The following is a 20,311-nucleotide window of genomic DNA, read 5'->3' as shown; positions in this document are numbered from 1 at the left end:
TACAGTACATTTGAACTTCTTACTGTTTCTTTTACTTCTTCTATCCATTTAGCATCTTTGTTATGTTCAAGAGGATCTTCATATGTATTTCTCCAAAATGTGTCTACTTCTTCTTTTTGGTGGTGTTTCTGTTTCCTTTGCTTTGTCTTACAATTCTATATATAACTTTTTTGGGTCATTAGTGAATTGCTTATTTTTGTACTTTAACTTTATGTTTATCTACATATCTTCTAAGTTTTTTTTTTGCCTGTACTGATATCTTTAGTTTATTTGCAATAATGTATGATAGATCCTGGACTGTTCTGATACTGTGCCTCTATCTTTTAAGTATTTTGTTGATATATTCCCTTTTCTGTATTCTTCCAACATTGACACTTCTTGCCTTAATTGTTTTATAGCTTTTTCTATTCAATGCTTCCATGATGGCATTTTATTTCTTCCCTTCCTTTCCCTTATTGCTCTGGATTTTTGTGGTACGGCTTTATCTGTTAATACTTTTGCTGCACACTAATATATCCTGTCATAGCCAGCCTTAGGCATAGGCCAACTAGGCGGCTGCCTAGGGCACCGCTGTAGCAGGGGCACTTTTCTAGTATTTATTTGGTGTAGGTAGACCAGGATGGGGGCACCAGATGGTGTGGTAGGGGGCGCCGTGGAGCCCTTTTGCCTAGGGCACCACTTGGCCTAAGGCCTTTCCTGTATCCTGTTTACTTCTTTATAGCACATGAATTTCTGTTAACAGTCCTGATTCCTGTGTTCATCTGTTTTATCAGACTTCTAACAGTTTGGATTTTATTTACTTTCTGTAATCTGTTTCTTTCATTGATCTTAATATGTCTATCCATCTTTATTAAATCAAGCAACTCTTCCCTTAGATCAGTTTCTTCTAAACTGAGAGCACATTCTTTGCTCTCTGTTTTCTGCAGGCATTCTACAGATAATTCCAGGACATCATCCTGTGACATATTTTCTTCAGCTGTAGCCTGGGTAATCTGTTGCTATTTCATTTGGGAACTCACTGGCCTATCACTGCATAAGTTTAGGTGGGAGATCTGTGGTTTGTTTTTTGTAGCTGTGTGTTATATAGTTTTTAATGTTCTTAACAGCCAGGCAATCTGGTTCAGAGCACTCTTTACTGATTCACCCCAGTACATGCTTTCTGGCTTAGACTGCCTATTGCGGTCACTTGTATGTGTACTCCTGGCACTCCTGATATCCGTTTACCATTTGATTTATATCAAATGTTACCTCAATCATATCTGAATTCATTTGGTTCACCTACATGTATAGAACTCCACTATTTCAAACTGAGATAGACATTTCAGTTATTTTAGGCTGTCTGTAATGGAGAAATATAATCTAAAAAGACGTGCGCATTCAACTTTCATGATCTGTTCCAGAACAGCTTTGTCTGCTGCCTCAAAAATAGCCCCTTTCCTATTTTTGTTTGTCATATCTGTTGAAACTATTTCCTCTGTGAAGTTCAGTGCAATCTTGCTTTGTTGTAGAATGCTTTACTGATTGTTTGAGGATATTATTGGGAATAGAATTTTACTAACACAATGTCAAAATTGTGCGGCAAGGCACAGTGGCCCTCGACAGTTTACTCTAAAAGTAGAGACACATGCCCGGACTGGGGAACCCTTTTTTAAAGATTTGCCATGTTAACATGAAAAGTTAATAGAACAAGAGAATGTGAATTAACTGCAATTTCTGAAGTCTGTAACTTTTGATTGTCATTAAGTGTTCCCTGGTTCTTCTCCTCCAAACTCTCCAGTTTTAGGAAGGACACAACATTTTGGGTGCAAATTAGGACAAATAAGAAGTGTGTGAGCCACTTGTGAAACAGACTATTCATAAACAACAAAATTAAAGAACAAGAGAATTTCAAAAACAAATCCCGTCATATTGCCTTTGCTTTCTGGGTCATTTCTTAAATCAGGTTATTGGAAGCCTAGTCAGTATAGTATTAAAGACATGGATTTTATAATGCCACCCAGTCATTCCATAGAAGATGATCTAGTGTGAACCATTCCAAAGGGCCTTTCAGCACACCAATGGAAAAGCAATGAGTACTAAAGAGCAAACGAGAACATTTTGGTACTTGACCAGTCGTCACTTTGCAATACAAAAAGTGGTGAAAGTAAAGAAATTTAAACTGTAGATTTTTTGTATTTATGAATATTGTAAAATTATTGTTCTTAAAATGGTTTTGTAATATTTTGGAGCTTTTCTACCCAGATCTCTGCTGAAAATGGACTCCTTCACAGTTGCACTTTTCTGGTAATCAAATGTTTTCTTATTTTTTATATTGTGGAATATTCCATATTCAGATGCCTTTGCCTGTATTCCTCTTCAAATATCTTTGGGGTGTTTTTTTTTTTTTTTGTATTGATTAGTTTGGCTTTCTTCTTTGCAATAATAATGCACCATATCATATTATTCAGATGTCTCCCACTCTACCTGTTTCTCCTTAATTTGGGGACTCATTGTTCCATCATGCTGTGCTGTAATATAATCTGTGTTATTAGACTTTCTACACTAAATCCTTCACTTCACAGGTATTCCATAACTTCATCTTCTATTTAACTTCTACTTTACTAATCTTCTGTTCCATGTTCCCCTTTTGTGATCTTATGTTTTGTTTTGGCAAATTTTCCATATTTTTTTTTTTATTTTTTATTTATTTTATATTTGTTGACCGGGAAAGTCCGACTAGGTTCCACAGATCCTGTTTTCAGCGGAGGTCCGGGGAGAAATGCTCCAGAAGCATGTCTTTAGAATGTGGGAGGAAACCGGAGTACCTGGAGGAAACCCACGCGAATGCAGGGAGAACATGCAAACTCCACACAGAAGGCACCCCAGCCGAGAATCGAACCGGAGAACCTCTTGCTGTGAGGTGACAGTGTTAACCACTGCACCGCCATGTCTGGGTGTCTTTGCCTGTACTTCTTTTTAAATACCTTTGGAGCTGCTTTTTTGTATTGATTAGCTTGGCCTTCTCCTTTACATAAATATTGCACCATATCAAATTGATTTTTCTTTCCCAAGTCCATGTGTTTTTTATAACTTCTAAAAATCTCCAGGTTTGTTCTTTATATTTTCACTGTTCCTCTGTAGCTTCTTTACTAAGCGGCCCAAACTATATTTGTCTATGTAATGTTTTTTATGGATCTGTTGCATTAAGGAACACAAATTTGCATTTGAAGCTTTTGACAGTTTTTCTTGTGCAAGTATTTTTCTTTCCTCTAGTTTCTCTCTTAATCTTTTTGAATACTGTCTACCTGGAAATTCTGGGCTTCTTGCAGAATAGTTACAGTACATAATGTCTTCCTTTTCCTCAATAGTCCAGTCTATCATCTTTACGGCTCTTTCTTGGCCTGTCAGTTTTTGTATTTTTTGTGGACTACTACTTCCTTCTACAATAGAGTGGCCATTCTTCCCCTGAGCCTGGGCTAACCCCATTGTAGGAATGTTGTTCCATCTCTTGATGATTTTACACTGTCATTTATTCCAGTCCTAACATCAGTACACATACCAAGATTGGGCAGTTTTTTATCCTGGGATTTGCACATCTAGCTGTCTTTTTTATTTTTTAACCTACTTCTGTCCATCCTAGATGCTGTATAAAATACAGTCTATATATCAATGTCATCTTGATGAGATTTTGTGAGAACAGGGTTCACCAAGTGAAGGTACTCACCACAACTTGAGGATGAATTTAGTTCCAGCGATACTACTCTCTTTATCTTGCTGATTTTATCATCTCTCCATTCAGACCCCTAATCTGCTTAAAGGTTAATGTGACATATTTGTTGTAACATGTTGGTTAAAAAGTGTTATTACTACCTGAGGAAACAAGCAGAAATGCTATTTAATGAAATTCAAAACATTATAGTGTGGGCTACAATGGGTAAAATATCATGGAATATGCTAAGTAAAAGAATGATAACATGATACAAAATACTTGATTTTAATACACATCAGGACAAAAAGAGAAAATCATGTACATTACAGATTGGCTTGAAGAACTGAACAAATGAGGAGTGAATGCAAAATGGCTGTTATATGCGGCATATTTCATGGAGGTCAAGTCCTGACTTTTGTGACACAATATCAAATAAACAAGTATATTTGAAGTTAGCACAGGTAAATAAAATGTATGTATTCTCACTGAGATAGGATAGACAACGTGAGATAAAATATTACACTATTTGAGTACACCTTGATAGTTTAAGTGTTCTATATGCCAAAGGATTGGATGGCACACTATGACATGGATAACCACTCTGTTTCTAGATTGGGGAATACAATTTTAAAAAAGGCTGTTAGCTGTAGTTTTTATGATTCAAATCATGCTATGCTTCATGTATAGAACATTATTAAAACAGTACAAACAGGTGTTAGGGAATTAATATAGCAATAACCCACGCCTGGGTGTGGGTAATGCTAAATTTACCCACGGTTGGCGTGGTTTGGTCGAGGCTTAGCCCCGGGACCAAACAAAGCCAACCGTGGTAAATTTAGCATTACCCACACCCAGAAGTGGTTATTGCTATTATATGACATTATTTAAGAAAAGAAACTATTACTTTTCTTAAATAATGGCATAGTATAATGCCTGTTTACTGCCCTTCCGCAGATGTCTGGCATCCGTGGCAGTTCTGATGTACTGCGTGCTGCGCAGTACATCAGAGTTGTAAGCAACGGAGAAAGCAAGATCTCCGTTGCTTTTTAATGTCTCGCTATGTTAAATGAGTTTAACATAGCGAGACAGTTTAAAATAAGCAGCGGAGATGTCCGTTGCTTATTTTAAAACTGTCTCGCTATGTTAAACTCATTTAACATAGCGAGACTAAAAAGCAATGGAGATCTTGCTTTCTCCGTTGCTTTAAAACACTGTCTCACTATGTTAAATGGGTTTAACATGGCGAGACAGCTTTAAAATAAGCAACGGAGATCTCCGTTGCTTATTTTAAACTGTCGCTATGTTAAACCCATTTAACTTAGCGAGACTGTGTTTTAATTTAACCTGTTATACTAATGGTAAAAAGTCCGGGCGACCGGACCTTTTTCCATTAGTATAACTCGATTTACAACGGGCACGCTGGCCAATCAGCGTGCACGTTTTGGGGGGGTCATGGTATAATAATAGTTATAGAGTGTGTATGCATGTAAATGCATGCAGTGAGTGTTGCAATTCAAGCACTCTAACCAGCAGATATGTTTCTAACCAAGTGTTCATGTTTTCTACACCACTTATCTATTCTACTGAGTTATTTCTCAGTGTAAATCTGAAAACAAAATGATCCGATGGCTATCTTCAGTAGCCTAGACTCAGAACTTTTATAGCCACCTTCTTAAGTAGATTCATTAATCAAGGATAAATCAAATAGGGAACTGTTGAGTATTTATTGAAATATCAAAAAATATAAATGTCAGACATTGCAACTGACAAAATGGATTTCTGTATTTCAGACCAGAAACAGGTTTGTATTCTGAAAGTCATTAGCACAACTATATGTTGCCACTTTGAATAAAGCTCATAGCACTGCTTTGCTATAAAACAAAGGAATATTGTGGAACATTGCTTGCTTGAGAGACGCAGTTAGATAGTTTGGCCTTGTTTTGTTATTTATTATGTAATGAATGCAGCCTTGTTTGTGTGACTGCATGGATGAAAGCATGGGAATATAGCACAGTATGAGAATATGCAGACGTAGCAGAATTGGTAGGGTCTAAATAATGATTGCATATTTCTACTCTCAATCAGGGATTTGAATTATAATTGGAAGGAGTCTTTCAGAATATTTTTTCCACATACTTAGAGTCTGTAGTTCTGGCATGTTAATTAACTAAATGAGAGCTGACAAAATGTAATTGATGAAATCCATGTTGACCAAATTTGCTCGACCATTTGCTTGGCAATCATTTAGTCATAAACATGTAACTAAAGATTTGATTGATTTTCTAAATGACTGTTTAGGAACTCAAGAGTACTGTTAATATTTTAATAAGGGTCAGATAAGATGAATGCACTGAATGTAGATCAACCTCTATTTTCTTCCAAAAGAGATTTCTCTACTTTGTTTATTTATTGTTTTAGTAACGTAAGTGATGAGTTGTGTTTCTATACCTCATTTACTGGGTGGTGATGACTGAAATATTTTGTATTTTTTGCCATTATTTTTGCCTTTCTGTAGTTGACCATCAAATTGTCCCAGTTCCTCTCCTCATTGAGATGTGCATTAGCCTTTGCCATACTGATCCCAACCCACATGGACAGAAGATTGAAGACCCTGGTTCAGTGTCACACTGCTTTTGGGGAGCATTTTTTATTATTATGCCCTAACCATTTCTACTTGTCTCCATGCATGCTTTTATTGTCATCTGAGATGGACGTGCAATGGGGCATACTGGCATATCATCCTACCTCTGCTGCAACCGAGCTACTGCCCCTGCCCCTGCCTCCCATTGACATATATGTAGGCACACACACACACACACACACACACACACACACACACACACACACACACACACACACACATTCTTTGTTCAAATGATAGCTATTTCTTAGATGCAGTGATATGAACAGTGCATCTTTTCCTGGCATAAGGTGGTTTAGTATACTTCTTAGGAAAAAATGTGTCTAGAAAACACAATGCACTGTATCCATCTCAAGTTAATTTATTGTCATTTCTTAACACTATGAATTTTCAGTTACTGAACTCAAAATCATGGACATTTGGCTTGAAATAGGATTCTAATGTGCGAAGTATCTGAGATTGTTTATTTAGCACCAGCATTTACAATCTGGGTAAGAATTCCAGCTGCTTTACTGCACATGTATCTTGCATTAAAATTAATCATTTTCAGACCCCTAATGTGCTCAATGGGATTGCTTGCTTTAAAACCATTAGTTTTCTACTAGTCTTTGGGTTTTGGAAAGGGAAGGGTGGCGCCTATGTGGTTACTTTAGTAGCTGTTTTTAAATATGAGAGTTTGTATTAGCAATACCCAAATAATCTTTTCTCTAAGAGGTAAGTGTGGATTAAAACATATAATTTGCACTAGTAACATGTAGTTACATGTATAATACATCTTCACTGTGGACATGACTGTTTATTTATGACTTTATATTTTATAGGTGCGGCTGACAATATGGATGTGAACAGATTAACATAACAGCTATCTACAGGCATAGCAAATGGTATTATTTTGGGGAAAGGTGCAAGATATTAACTGGGAATTTTGAAATGGGCAGTAAAGATTAAGTTGGAAATGCAGCAGTTAATATATGCAGATGGCGGAGAGGTGCTTTAGAAATTATGTCCATACCTATGTATTTTGGAACTTGTTACCCTGTCCAAGAAGTCCAAATATATTAGATATCACTGTTATTTTCTCTGGTTTTTCCTGTTTAAATCTTCAGCCAGGAAAATCTCTCTTAGTTGGTCACATAAGCATTCCAGGTGTGTTTTGTAGTGGAAGGAAATCACCATCACTGATAACAATTTATGAGTTATTGGATCAAAACTTGTATGTGCTTTGATGGAGCTCAGGCCATAGCTAAAAAGGACCTGTGGACAAGCCTACCTATCACATTAATAGTTGTTAAATAATATAAATATTGAATTCAGCACAGGTATTACCGTGCCAACATGCCAAGCAAATAAATGACAATGTGAAGTACGACTGAAATAAAGTCAGGAAGCTGCAGAGTCACGACTTATATACAAGACAAGATTATATAGCTAAATCTGGCAACAGATGGGAAACGTGCATACGTATTGTGAATATTTGTTTTAAAATAAGCAAATACGGTCTTTGCGAGGTATTAACAGATGTTACAGAATACTGATGCATTCCTTCTCTTCTTTAGGTGGAACTAACAGGCAACAGCATCTATGAATATATTCATCCATCTGACCACGATGAGATGACAGCAGTTCTTACAGCTCAGCAACCTCTCCATCCTCATCTGCTACAAGGTACGTGTACCCAGGTGCACTAAATGAGGGCAGCAGGTAGTCTGTGGTGATGCTAGAAGCAACAGGTTATAACAGAACCAGAAGGTCTGCAGATAACATTAATGAGTGAATATATTACATGTGGCAAAACTGGCAGTCTACTCTCATAAAATATGGCATATTCTAAAAAAGGCATTAAACTTACTTGCCATCTCTCACAAAATGCATTATTTCTGTATGACATTACCTGGTAACATATCACTGCATGTTGTTTCAGTTCTTGGACTTAAAATTATGGTGCGCAAAAAGCGGGAAATTCATTCTCAGGAAGAGAAATAATGATAAATTATTTATAGCACATGGCAAGTGGCAGCAGGCACACAAGAAATACTAAGGTAAAAAAAATATATATTTTATCAACTTAAGAGACAGGGGGATTCAACAAGTTCACATCTAGTCCAGTTTAAGTTTAATGAGCTGTAGAGAAGCTTCCAAACTCTAAACCTCCTCTCAGCCCAGTCTTCTACTTAAACTTTCACTTACTTTAGCTTTTAATATTTTGTTCATGTGCAATTTTTTTTTGATTTTCTTAATTAAGAAGCTCAGCATCTCAGTGGAGAGGAATGGGTGGAGAGCAGCATAAATTGGAACTGGGCCCTTCGAACAGCTGCAGCTTCCAGAATATTCTGCTAAGCACTTTTACTTCTACTGAAATCATTCACTTCATTTTCTTTCATTACTTCCACTTATCTATGTAATTTAACCAACAAAATTCATCTTTAAGTGAAAAACTATTGCTTCTTTCTGTAGCCCTGTATTCAATTTGCTACTGCTATCTCAAAGCCTCTTCAGCACCAGTTTATTTTTTAAACTTCTTTTTGCATATCGGACTCTGACCTTATTGTAGCTTGTTGCCTTACTTATTCTGCAAGGTAAAATACATGTTTATACTGCTTCTGGTCATTGTCCTTCACCTCTTCTCTCCATATCCATAATGCCATATTTGGTAATGCAGCTGAATGATAGTCCAGGTTCCAACTACCCCAAAGCACTGTCTAGTTATGTGACTTACTCAAGGTTACACAGTAGGCAAACAAGGGCTGAGGAAATCAAACCATGTACCACAGCTCACAGTAGCCAAAGAACATGAGTCGTGTAATGATGCTCCTATTTACTGTAATTAATTTCCTTCCTTTACAGAATTACACTGGAGGAGTCATGCCGGGGGAGGGGGGACCATGGATATAGTTCACATCCATAATGCCAAATCCTAAATAGCATAATAAAATATATAGTCATACTTCATTAGACAACCTAATAAAGCAATACTAAAGGAAATATGCATTACACCTACTATATATGACATAATTAAGAGATTGAGCACCAGAAAAGTCTTCAGTAAGATTGAGGCTAAGTCATAATAAATCTAATATATAAAGCCTTATAATTTTAAATTCATTGTTAAAATACTTGACATAACAATAAAAATCAATACCTAAATGCCTGTGTATGCTATGATGTTACTTGATGTCATTAGTAACACAGGCATTGAATGCTCAATAAAAGCCTGCCATCATATCGATCTTCTTCATTGTGAATTTAGCATGCTGTATTTTATCCACTTCCAATCTAGGTATCATCCTGTTGCTGCCAGCCCTCCTATGCAACCTTTTACTTCATGTCACAACACGTTAAGAGTAATACACATGGACAGAACTGTAGTTATCGTGTTCTTACATTATGACAGCCTGTGTACCACATCACATTGCCCCATCTCAGAGGGGCATTCACAGTGACTGGTATTTAGTTTCACTGATACTATGTTACAACCTCAAAGCCTCTTGCCTTAAAGCCTTAGAGTGATAGGCCATCTTTATCTAAAATTATGCCATAAGAGAAGGACTCTATGGTGCCTTTCACTGCCTACTTCTCCTCCTGCACAAATCCCTCAGTGCCCCCTGTTTTCCCCCATTCTGGCTTCCCCATATCATAAAAATTACTTTTATTTTCTCTTTTTCACATTTTACCTTAATTTTCAGCGTTTTCCATAAACCACTGCTTTCTAGATGTTCTGAGATACATATTTGAGCTTTTTTTAACAACCTTTTCATTCCATGATAGCCTGAACAAAAATCATAACTAAGGTAACAAATTTAGTGTTACTGTTTAGCTTTATTTTTTCTTTCAACACACCCTGGCTAGCCAAGACTGAACAGTGATAACTGTGTTGAAAATAATTGAATTCAGCCATTGGTCCAGGAGTCCCTGTGCCCTCAAAATCCATGAAGTTAGAGATACTCTGAGGTATATTTTAGAGCAGTTTTTCAACATTTTGATCCAGTGATGGCCTGAACAAAAATCATGAGCAAGAAGAAATTTAACTGTATTTTTTGTCTTTCAGGAAAGAAATAAGTTATATCTAATTCCAACGTTTTATGTTCAAAGATGACAAAATATTAGCCCGCAATAAACAGACAAGACATATGTTTGAGGGGATACATAAATATTATCTGGGAATACTCCCTTACTCCCTGCCTCCTACCCCCCCCTCCCACACACACACACACACACACACACAAACACACACATACACACACAAAACAGTCATTTAGTGCAATCATCTAGTGTTAGATTAAGATGAAAGTGAAGTCATAAGTGGCCACAGTCATATATTGCAAGTGACTATTGACATATGTATACAATCATTCCTTCTCATCCCTCCCTCAGAAAACAGATCTCTTATGTACTTCTCTCATATTGGGCAGGGACAAAAATGAAAGAATAAACAGAACACAATAACATAATTCAGCCTGTTGCTGTCAGAAACAGATAAATAACTTGGCTCATTAGCCCTACCCTCAAACAATAACCACCTGTGTACATGCCTGATGCTTGATTTGAGGAAAGTGAAAAAATATTGCTCACAGTAACATATTCCAGCTGGTTGCTCCTGGGCAGTACATTTCTCCTACACAAGCTATACTGTCATAATGACTTTCTTTGTATGTTTCTTGAGGTCTGTGAGAAAAATAAAATACATAATAACACACTGTCCCCAGACCGCACACAAAGTACTAATACTTTCTGTGAAAATTTCTGAGGTTTGTTAGGAAAATTAAAGATATAATGACTGCAACCATCCCAGACCTCCCACTCAGGATATAGAAACCTTCTAAGCAGATCTCTGAGCAGGGCTGGTTTTAAAATAGGTGGGGTTGAGAGTAAATGCCACCAGTAAGTCCATGTCAAAATTCATTTATTTAGAGGCTTAAGGATATGAGCTGTTAAAGTGTTGCTTCTTGTGGTACAGGGTTTGAGTCCTTCAGCCTTCAATTGCCTATAGTGTGATCTTGAGCAAGTCACTTAACAGAAATTGGGCTTGGCACATCAATGCTCTCCTGGACTGTATGTCTAATAATTAACTATGAATGATAAACCTATTTATATAGTGTGGAGTTGGAGGCAGCAAGAGGTTCTATGAGTCTGGATATACTGTGATGCACTTTATGCATTATTTTTGAAAGATAATGATTTGCTCACCACTGCACTGTTAGCGTTACCCAGAAGAGTTATGTTTGTGCTCAGCATTATCATCTATGTCCAATGATAAAACTCAGTGAGTGATACTTTTAACACGGAAACAAACAAACACACACACACACACACACTCACACACACACACACACACACACACACACACACACACACACACACACACACACACACACACACACACACTCTCTCTCACACACACTCACACACACACACACACACACACACAAACACTCTCACACACACACACACACACACACACACACACACACACACACACACACACACACACACACACAAGCATAATGCATGTCACATTGCATCAGTGACTGTTGTCTAATAGTGATAAAACAACAGTACGAGTAAGTCACTTTTATGCACCTCATCCAGGAATACATAATTGTCATCATTCCTCTCTGACCTGAATTTTACAGAAAGTTCAGATTTTTGCCTCATGTTTTTGGTCTGTTAGATTAGGGACTTCCAATGTGTACTGAAAAGTACACAAGACTTGGTCCATAAAGGAGAGACTGGCACCTGTTCAGCATGAGTTTAGGTAATTCAGAGATAAAAACTTTCGTTCTCAGTCTCATTACAGTGTTTTCAGCTAATTACAATACAGTACAGTCTTGAAAATTCTTACAATGGCACCCAAACAGTGACTGTTTTTCCAAGTCAATACAGCAAAAGTACTATGGATATTTCAACAGCACTCTGGAGGCTTTACAGCTTAGGGGCCCCAGTAAAGGTAATCAACGGTGCTACAGACCACCCTTTCAGTAAAGGTACTGTTAATTTCCAGACTTGATCACACTATTTGTGTTCTACAAAAACTATATGTGATCCACAGAGTGAAACAGCCTTATCAGCAAAGCTGCATTTCTGATTACAAAAAAAACTTTTCAGTAATACAGCACTACTTCATGCAGAAAATGGACACAGCACTCAATGCAGCTGTTAATCAAAGTGCACAACACCAGTGTTTACTTCAGAAAAGCCACAACCAATTTTAGCAGACCAGTATTAAGTCAAAGCAGTGTTCCTTCAGAACATAAAAAAACATTATCCAGTTAACAGCTATCTCTACAAACTTTCAAGTTCCCAGTGTGATGTCACACAGCCAAGAAGCAAAATAAAAGGTTAATAAACTGCAGACAACAGCACACATTCTTCCAGGACCAGAAAGTTATGTAGGACTTTATCTGCGCCTTTTAATTAACAGATCAAAAAAGTTTAAATTAACCAGTTAAAGTCATTTGCATGTAAACATGTCAAGTAATATTTCTACATTTCAAACAACAGTAAATTTTTAGTTTAATTCTAAAACCTGGGTAAAGCAGTCAAAAATATTCTTTTAAAGTTAAAGGTTATTAGTTCAAAAATGTTAAATATGTGTAAATACAAAAGGTTTAAATCAGAGAAGCAAGTTAATAAGTCAGCTTCTATCAGTATAATCTCAAACTTATACATAAATGCTTCATCACATGCAATCCAACATAATTTCAGTTGTAGTATAGTTTCACATACAAATGTTCAGAATGTGATACATGTAACTCAAAATACAGAATTATGTTGCAGTATTAAACATACAAATGTCAAGACAGTCAACATACATAACATGCAGGCAATGTCTCCAGTTCACATTACTTCATCCAGTTTCTTATTTTCAGAATCAAGTGCAATGTTTGCGCTGAAGGGAGATATGAGGAATGAGTACAGATTTTAATACAGTAAATTGCAGTATAACTGAAGAACATAATTCAGTGCTAAGTAAAAGATTGCATTCCATAGCTATCTGTAAAGATCAGAGCATTAATCTGTCATTGTTTAATGTTAAAAGAAATAACAATATTTTATTGTTTACAGATGAATCAATTTCAGTTACACATAGATCTTTATTAAAATACACAAATGCAGTTTTGTCAGGATTTAAAAGGTCAAATATTACAGCAGCTAAAAGTTCAAAGTGTAGCAGCTCTGTGATAGGTATAAACATGTCATTAGAGATATACACTGTTTTAGACAAGTTTTGTGTAAATGTACAAATTTTTTAAAAAATGTTTGTGACAGGAACATGCGGATTTATGGGTTAAAAATAAAATAAATTCCACTTCAGCTGACAGAGCTGAAGTGCTCAGAAAGACTTATTGGGTGTGGCTAGTCAGAAAGAAAAGGGTAACTGTATACCTCTATGTCTTGTAAGGTATATCAGAACTAATAGTCAAATTAATTTGCAGAATGAAGAGTTTACAGTTACAGACCTGGCAAATTAATTTTGTATTATTGTTTTGTTTAGCAGTCATTAGTTAAGAGCTTTGTATTAAAGTGTTGCAATGCATAAACAATATCGTAATATAGACAGAGACAAAATAATGTTTGCTAATTTACTGAATGTAAAATTTAAAGTCAATGCTATATTGTAAAAGTGATCCTATGCATAAAAGACTACATTATGTAATCAGTTTGAGACTGTATTTGTTTTGTATGGAAATGGCAGTTTGCCAAGCATATCAGCTCAGATTGCAGCCAGGCTAGTAAGCTGAATTAAAGACAGTGCTATCCATTTAATGCATTTATCCAAAAAATTGGTAAACAGTAATAATAAATTCTTGCAACATTCAGTTCTACTGAAAAGTTAAATGACGTCAACTAAAGAAATAGTTATGGTAAAAAAGTGGGTGGAGTTTCACACACAGAACAGTATGTTAAAATCTAAGGTCATGAGACAAAATGTAAAAAGGTCAACAGTTAAAATAACTTTTTATAGGTGCAGAAATGCACAGTTTACATTACTATTTAGTTTCATTTAAAATTATAAGTTGCTTACAGACTTGCAAGAGTTTATGAGCAGTAAATGTTTATTTCATGCAAAAAATGTAAATAAAGTCAACCCAATAAGCAATGCTATCAGTTTATAGTTGTTAAAGCTGCAAATAGATTATTTCATGCATAAAAATGTAAATAAGGTCAAGGCAATAAGCAATGTTATAATTGTTAAAGATGCAAATGTTATTGTAAGGACCTGATATTAAATACAATCAAAACCTTTAGCTACCTAGCCTTGCACAAGAAATGAAAAAAAAGAAAGAGGTTTAAAAGGCCTAACTATAAAAAGGGCACTTCTACATTAAATCAGGGCTTCCTTTACCTCATCAGTGACTGGAACAATGCGGAGTAAAATTTGTCAAGAGCTATGGTTCAGAAGTTGACTATGTGTTTCAGTTATTTCTTCAATGTTTGTTTAAAGTTAAAATGTATGAGTTAAAACAAGTATGTATGTTTTCAGACAGTTATATAATAATAGTACTAGTTTTCATTTTATCTATGTTCAATGTTCTCATGTTTTCAGGTTCATGGTAACAATTGCACAGCAGTACTAGTTTTCAGTCTATCTATGTTCAGACAATAATAGTTTGATTTTCAGAATATAACATGTACCAGTTTCAGTTATGCTTTTATCTATGTTTAGTTAACACTGGCAAAGGATATTCTTTTAGTATTAGTTCCAGAATATACACAGCTATTTTAAATGTTCAGTATATGCTAATGTAAATTTCAGTCAAAATTCAGAACATAGCATTCATATTCAGGTATGTCTTCAGTATAGTACATTTCAGTCAAATCTCAAAATACTTCACATTAGTCAGTCATTAGTTTAAGAGTAAAGTAACAGGCTTATTACATTATTCAGTCATTAGTTAAGGGTAAAGTGACAGAATTATTTTTACAGGCTTATTAAAATAAGTTATTTAAATAATAGGTAGTAATAGTTATTCAGTATACTCAAGGTATAACATGACAGGCTTAATTTGTTACTTAATTTACACATTAAAGTACCCTTTACATAATCACTGTGCATTAGTCAGAAAGTTAAAAAAGACACTAACATAAAATGCAAAGGTATAGACCTGAAATACAGAAAGCATAAGTTTAGTAAACTATTAAGATAAGTTATCTAAAGAATAGGTAGTAATGGTTATTCAATACACTCAAGGCATTACAGGGCAGGCTTAATTTGTTAATTAGTTTACAGATTACAGTGCACATTTACAGATTACGGTGAACTTTACATAATTATTGTACATTAATCAGAAATTAAGGACACTAACAGACAATGCACCGGTATAGACTTAAAATACAGAAAGTATAGGTTTTGGTAAACTATTATAGCTCATAAATATTCATAAAAATGATATTATGCTTCAAGACCACTTATAAAGTTATCTTTTTAGTGCATATTTAAATTAGTCTTCAGACAGTAGCCATCATGCTTGATAGGCTATGCAATAAAAAAAAACAGTACAATGTTTAAAGATGAACAACAGGAAAAGGTTTCATTTTCTATAAGAAAAGACATCATAGTATACTAAGGCACCAGTTCATAAGGTAAAAAACATAGATAATAAACAGTTAGTACTCTGTCTAACTTAAAAATTCGCAAAGACAGATTAATCAGCTTTAAAAGCCACAGAATTAAAGGACACTCATTTTCAAAATAATGTAGAGGGTTTTAAATATATCACTCATACATCAAAACTTAGACTTAAAGACTCTGAATCTAAGTAATATGAAAATCAAATCATAAAGTTAAGAGACTTCAATCCAAACAGGCCATAAATGCTCAAGTGACACCTATTGGTCAAAATTAAAATTGCAGGTTTATTCACCAGATAAAGAAAATAATTCCCTAGTTATAATTAAATCATAAAGTTAAAAGACCTCAAGCTAAACAGGCTGTAAATGTTCAAGTAACATCTAGTGGTCAAAATTAAGATTACCAATTTTTTTTCAGATTATAAATCAGGTAGCATAAAGCTGTGTACGGTAGTTAGCAATATAAATGTAAAGCAAATACAGAAGTAGGTCCCTGTAGACTTTCATCAAGGACCTCAGGGACAACTGTTAGATTAGGGACTTCCATTTTAAAGTAGTTATTAGACATTAGACAGGCTAAAGGGTAAAATAAATTGTGTTTCATTTATGCATAAAAGACAGTTAAGCAGAAAGAAAAATAACCTTGCTGGTCAAGCATGAGAGACAGTTTATTAGAAAGGAAAGATAAGCATAAAGTGTATAAAAATACAGAAATACAGAATTTTCTTTTCTCAAGGAAAAGAAGCAATCTTGCCAACTACAGAATGTTCCTTAATAGAATGTTAATAAAGCACATATGAGACAAAGTCTGAGACCAAGGTTAAGAGGAGTAAATAAGGAAAACTACTGGACTGAAGCAATATAATGTGTTTTGTTCAGGATAGCAGTTCAGTTAAGGTTAGTGAGTTTGTTCAACCTGTTACTTCAGAGAAGACTACAGACACTCGAATCCAGAAGACAAGTCAAATAAAGACTATATTAGTTACATTGTTCAGGACAATCAGAATATGATGTGCAGTAACTTTGAACACTAATTGTTTATCAGCACTGTTAATGAAGACACTATTCGGATATTGTAAAGATCTAATAAAGTCTTATTAAATGAACTACAGTGTTTGGAGAATTCATTCTGAAAAGTACACAAGACTTGGTCCATAAAGGAGAGACTGGCACCTGTTCAGCATGAGTTTGGGTAATTAACAGATAAAGACTTTTGCTCTCAGTCTCATTACAGTGTTTCCAGCTAATTACGGTACAGTACAGTGTTATCAATTATTACAAGTCTTTTCTTCATAATATCTGTGATTTTCTGGTGAATAATTGAGAAATTAAGTCATTAAATAATGACAGACATTTATGTTTCAAGCTGTATATCCTTCAGAAAATAGACACTAATGCAAAACCTGGTAATATAACAACTTTCTAAGTTTATAAGAACAACATTTAGAAATTGTACATGATTTTGTCCCTTTGTACTCAGAATTATGGCTCTAAGAGCTTAAGAGGTATGTCCAGAGTTCACAGAATGTCCATAATTTTGTGTCATATTTTTGTCCAGTCCCTAAGATTTAAAGATTGCAGTCAGTCAGTTATGCCAGACATTAGCTCAGGGACATTCCATGGTGGTGCAGTGGTAGCGTTGTTGCCTCACAACAAGAGGCACTCCCGTTCGATGCTTGGGTTGGGAGTGCCTTCTGTGTGGAGTCTGCATGTCCTCCCCGCAGTCGACTGGGTGTTCGAAAGACATGTGTTGAATGGGCGTGCCTTCGTTGAAGGTTGGGCGTCGGGCTGGCAACGCAACACCATAAAAACCAACTGCTAATCATTAGCGGACCGGAGTTCTGCTGTGGTGACCCCTAACTTGGAAAAGCCAAAAGACAAACAACAACAACTTCTTATGGCTCAGGAAATGCATGTTCATGAATGACCTGTTGTTCTATTAACGTTTTAAGTGACCTACAGTAATATTTAATGAGAGTGTTCCTGATTTTGTGCCCTTTATTCCCCATTATTTTTGATTTTGTCCAGAATTTCTGATCAAGGAAGTTAAGAGCTATGGGATGTGGTGGCCTCCCAGTGTTCATAAAACTCCACTCTGCAAGAGAAAACCATCCCTGAAGCTTGAAACCATGTCTGTGCTTAAAACCCATACGAAAGCACTGAGATTAATCTCTCTAGGCTGCTGATCTCTATCTAGTGCTTACCTCATGCTCATTCACTGGTTACTGGCTTAATCTTAAACAGGCTAATAGCACAACCCTGTTTAGGCTAAAGCAGCTAATCGAGGAATAAAGGATCTTGTTTAATTTCATTTTACCTCAATCAAAGATAGCTTTTTTGGAGCCCCCACACAATTAAAGATAATTAGGGGCTTGCTGTAGCCATGGAATCCCACGTTCATAATGCCAGCAAGTACCCTAGCAACTGTGTTAAACATAATGCTACCCCACCCATTCTTCACCATAAACACAATGGAGTGATGTTCTTCATATATACAAATCAGGTCTAATAAAACATGACACTAGGCTGAACATTTTTTTCAACTCAATCATATTACATAAAGCAACTTGAACTACATTTTAGGTCTACCATCACAGCTGACTGTTGAATCATTTATGGCTTTCTGCAGCACTTTAAATAACTCCATTAAATAAGTACATTGATAAATTCATCTCTATGAGACATAAATTTCATGGAAAAGTTTGCAATTCTGCAATAAACCTAAATAGGTTAATTGGTTCATGGGTATATACTAGGCTAGCTGCCCTTGCTGGTCATTTTAAGCCTAGCCATTTCCCTTTTTGTCCATAAAATAACCTATCCCATTTGATTATAGATTGGCCTTACCCATCCCATGGTCAATAATTATATATTACCCATAATGAGAATAATTGGGATCATACCATAGATAATTTGAGGGGACCCATGTATGAGATAAAGTATTTAAGAGTAGTGGGGGGGGGAGGGCAGTTGTGAGGTAAAATCTCCGTTTCCCATCCATAAATATAAGTTGTGCTTGAAAATGGACAGGGATGAATTTAGTTTTATGTGGATGGCGAGTCTGTTCCATAGCAGCAATATCCTCTGTGAAATATATATGTCCTTCCAAAACAAGTTGATGTTTGCAGAAGAGATTTAGATCATAAAATAGATAAAATGGTGGGTTTATGGATTCAACAAATTATTAACCCAGAGGAAAAGTGTATGAAACTTTACCCAGCCCAATTAACAAGGTAAACATCAACTTCATTCATAAATAACCTCCAAAAACAATCAAAAGAAGCACATTTTCAGTTGAGGTAAAACTTGCCACCAAGACAGGTGGCACTAATATGGACCACGTACAATTATATCCAAGAAATGAAGGGGAAGAAACAAGAATGTAGTGTGCTATAGTAAAATAACCAGAATAGCAACAACATATATCGCTAACACACTGACACAGAAGAAGGGGATTTTATGTAATCTTCTTCCCTGAAACAAAATCACACCTGAAATGACATCTAAAATTGTCATGTCTGTACTCAAAAAAATCAGAGAAAAAATGAGATACCAAGAAGTCTAGTTTGTGCTGTCAGAAAGGGTCTATATTAAATCATCAAACTCTTAGAAAAGTGAACGATGATTTATCGACCCCATGTAAGCGAAAGCTTACAAACTCGAACGCTTAGAACTGTGATTGTTTTCCGAGGGAATAAAATCGCTGTTCCAAAAAAAACACTTAAAACATAACATAAAGTGGGGGGGGGCTTCACCCCCCACACCCCCTACTTAAATATACCAACTCTGAGATCGCACTACAGTGATGAAAACGGCAAAGTAACGGACACGGCCAAGTGATTTTTTTCCCAGCGAAAGAATTTGCTTATATGCCGCTTCGTCATTTTGCCTTTTCGTCTTTTCAAGTTCGACCAAGATGCATTCGAAGGAACCCATCAGAAAACAAACTCATGTGTTGTATCAGCCGAAAAGCGCTTAAATCATTTTAAAGTATTAAACGGAGTTGGTTGCCAGTACCGTTTGGGCTTTTTTGTTTTTACATTCCACTTAAATGTAAGCATGAACAGCACATGCAAAATGTTTAAGTCACCAATACCCCTGTAAAACACAAAAACAACTATTTATTAATCCATATCTTTCCAAAAGCACTGATAATGCAGTTGGCCCTACACATCATGGTTGTGCCTAATGACATCGGTTATTTGCTTCTCACAAAATTTCTATGTATTTACATAGTTTCCACATGCATGCACACATGTACAAACACAGATGCATGCACACAATATATATCTACGCATGTATGTAGGATCACTACTAAATCCCAAACAATCACAATACCGATGACCGGAATCCCGAGACTAATATCAGGAAAGCCGGCAATACCGAAAACTCAAAATCATGAACCATATAAT

General features: G+C 35.7%; 1 protein-coding gene across 1 annotated transcript in view; it reads left to right on the top strand.

The window, feature by feature from the left end:
* Positions 1–20,311, top strand: part of SIM2 (SIM bHLH transcription factor 2) — a 1,026,265-nt gene that overhangs the window by 524,809 nt on the left and 481,145 nt on the right. The window contains exon 4 of the mRNA XM_044073136.1: positions 7,886–7,994. Coding sequence (XP_043929071.1) covers positions 7,886–7,994 — 109 coding nt within the window. The remainder of the gene's footprint in view (positions 1–7,885; positions 7,995–20,311) is intronic.

Source organism: Protopterus annectens, chromosome 5.part1 (genome assembly GCF_019279795.1).
Source record: "Protopterus annectens isolate FY-2018-M chromosome 5.part1, PAN1.0, whole genome shotgun sequence".
NCBI lineage: Eukaryota > Metazoa > Chordata > Ceratodontiformes > Protopteridae > Protopterus > Protopterus annectens.
Note: the sequence above shows the minus strand (reverse complement) of the source record. Positions and strands in the feature narration are given on the sequence as shown.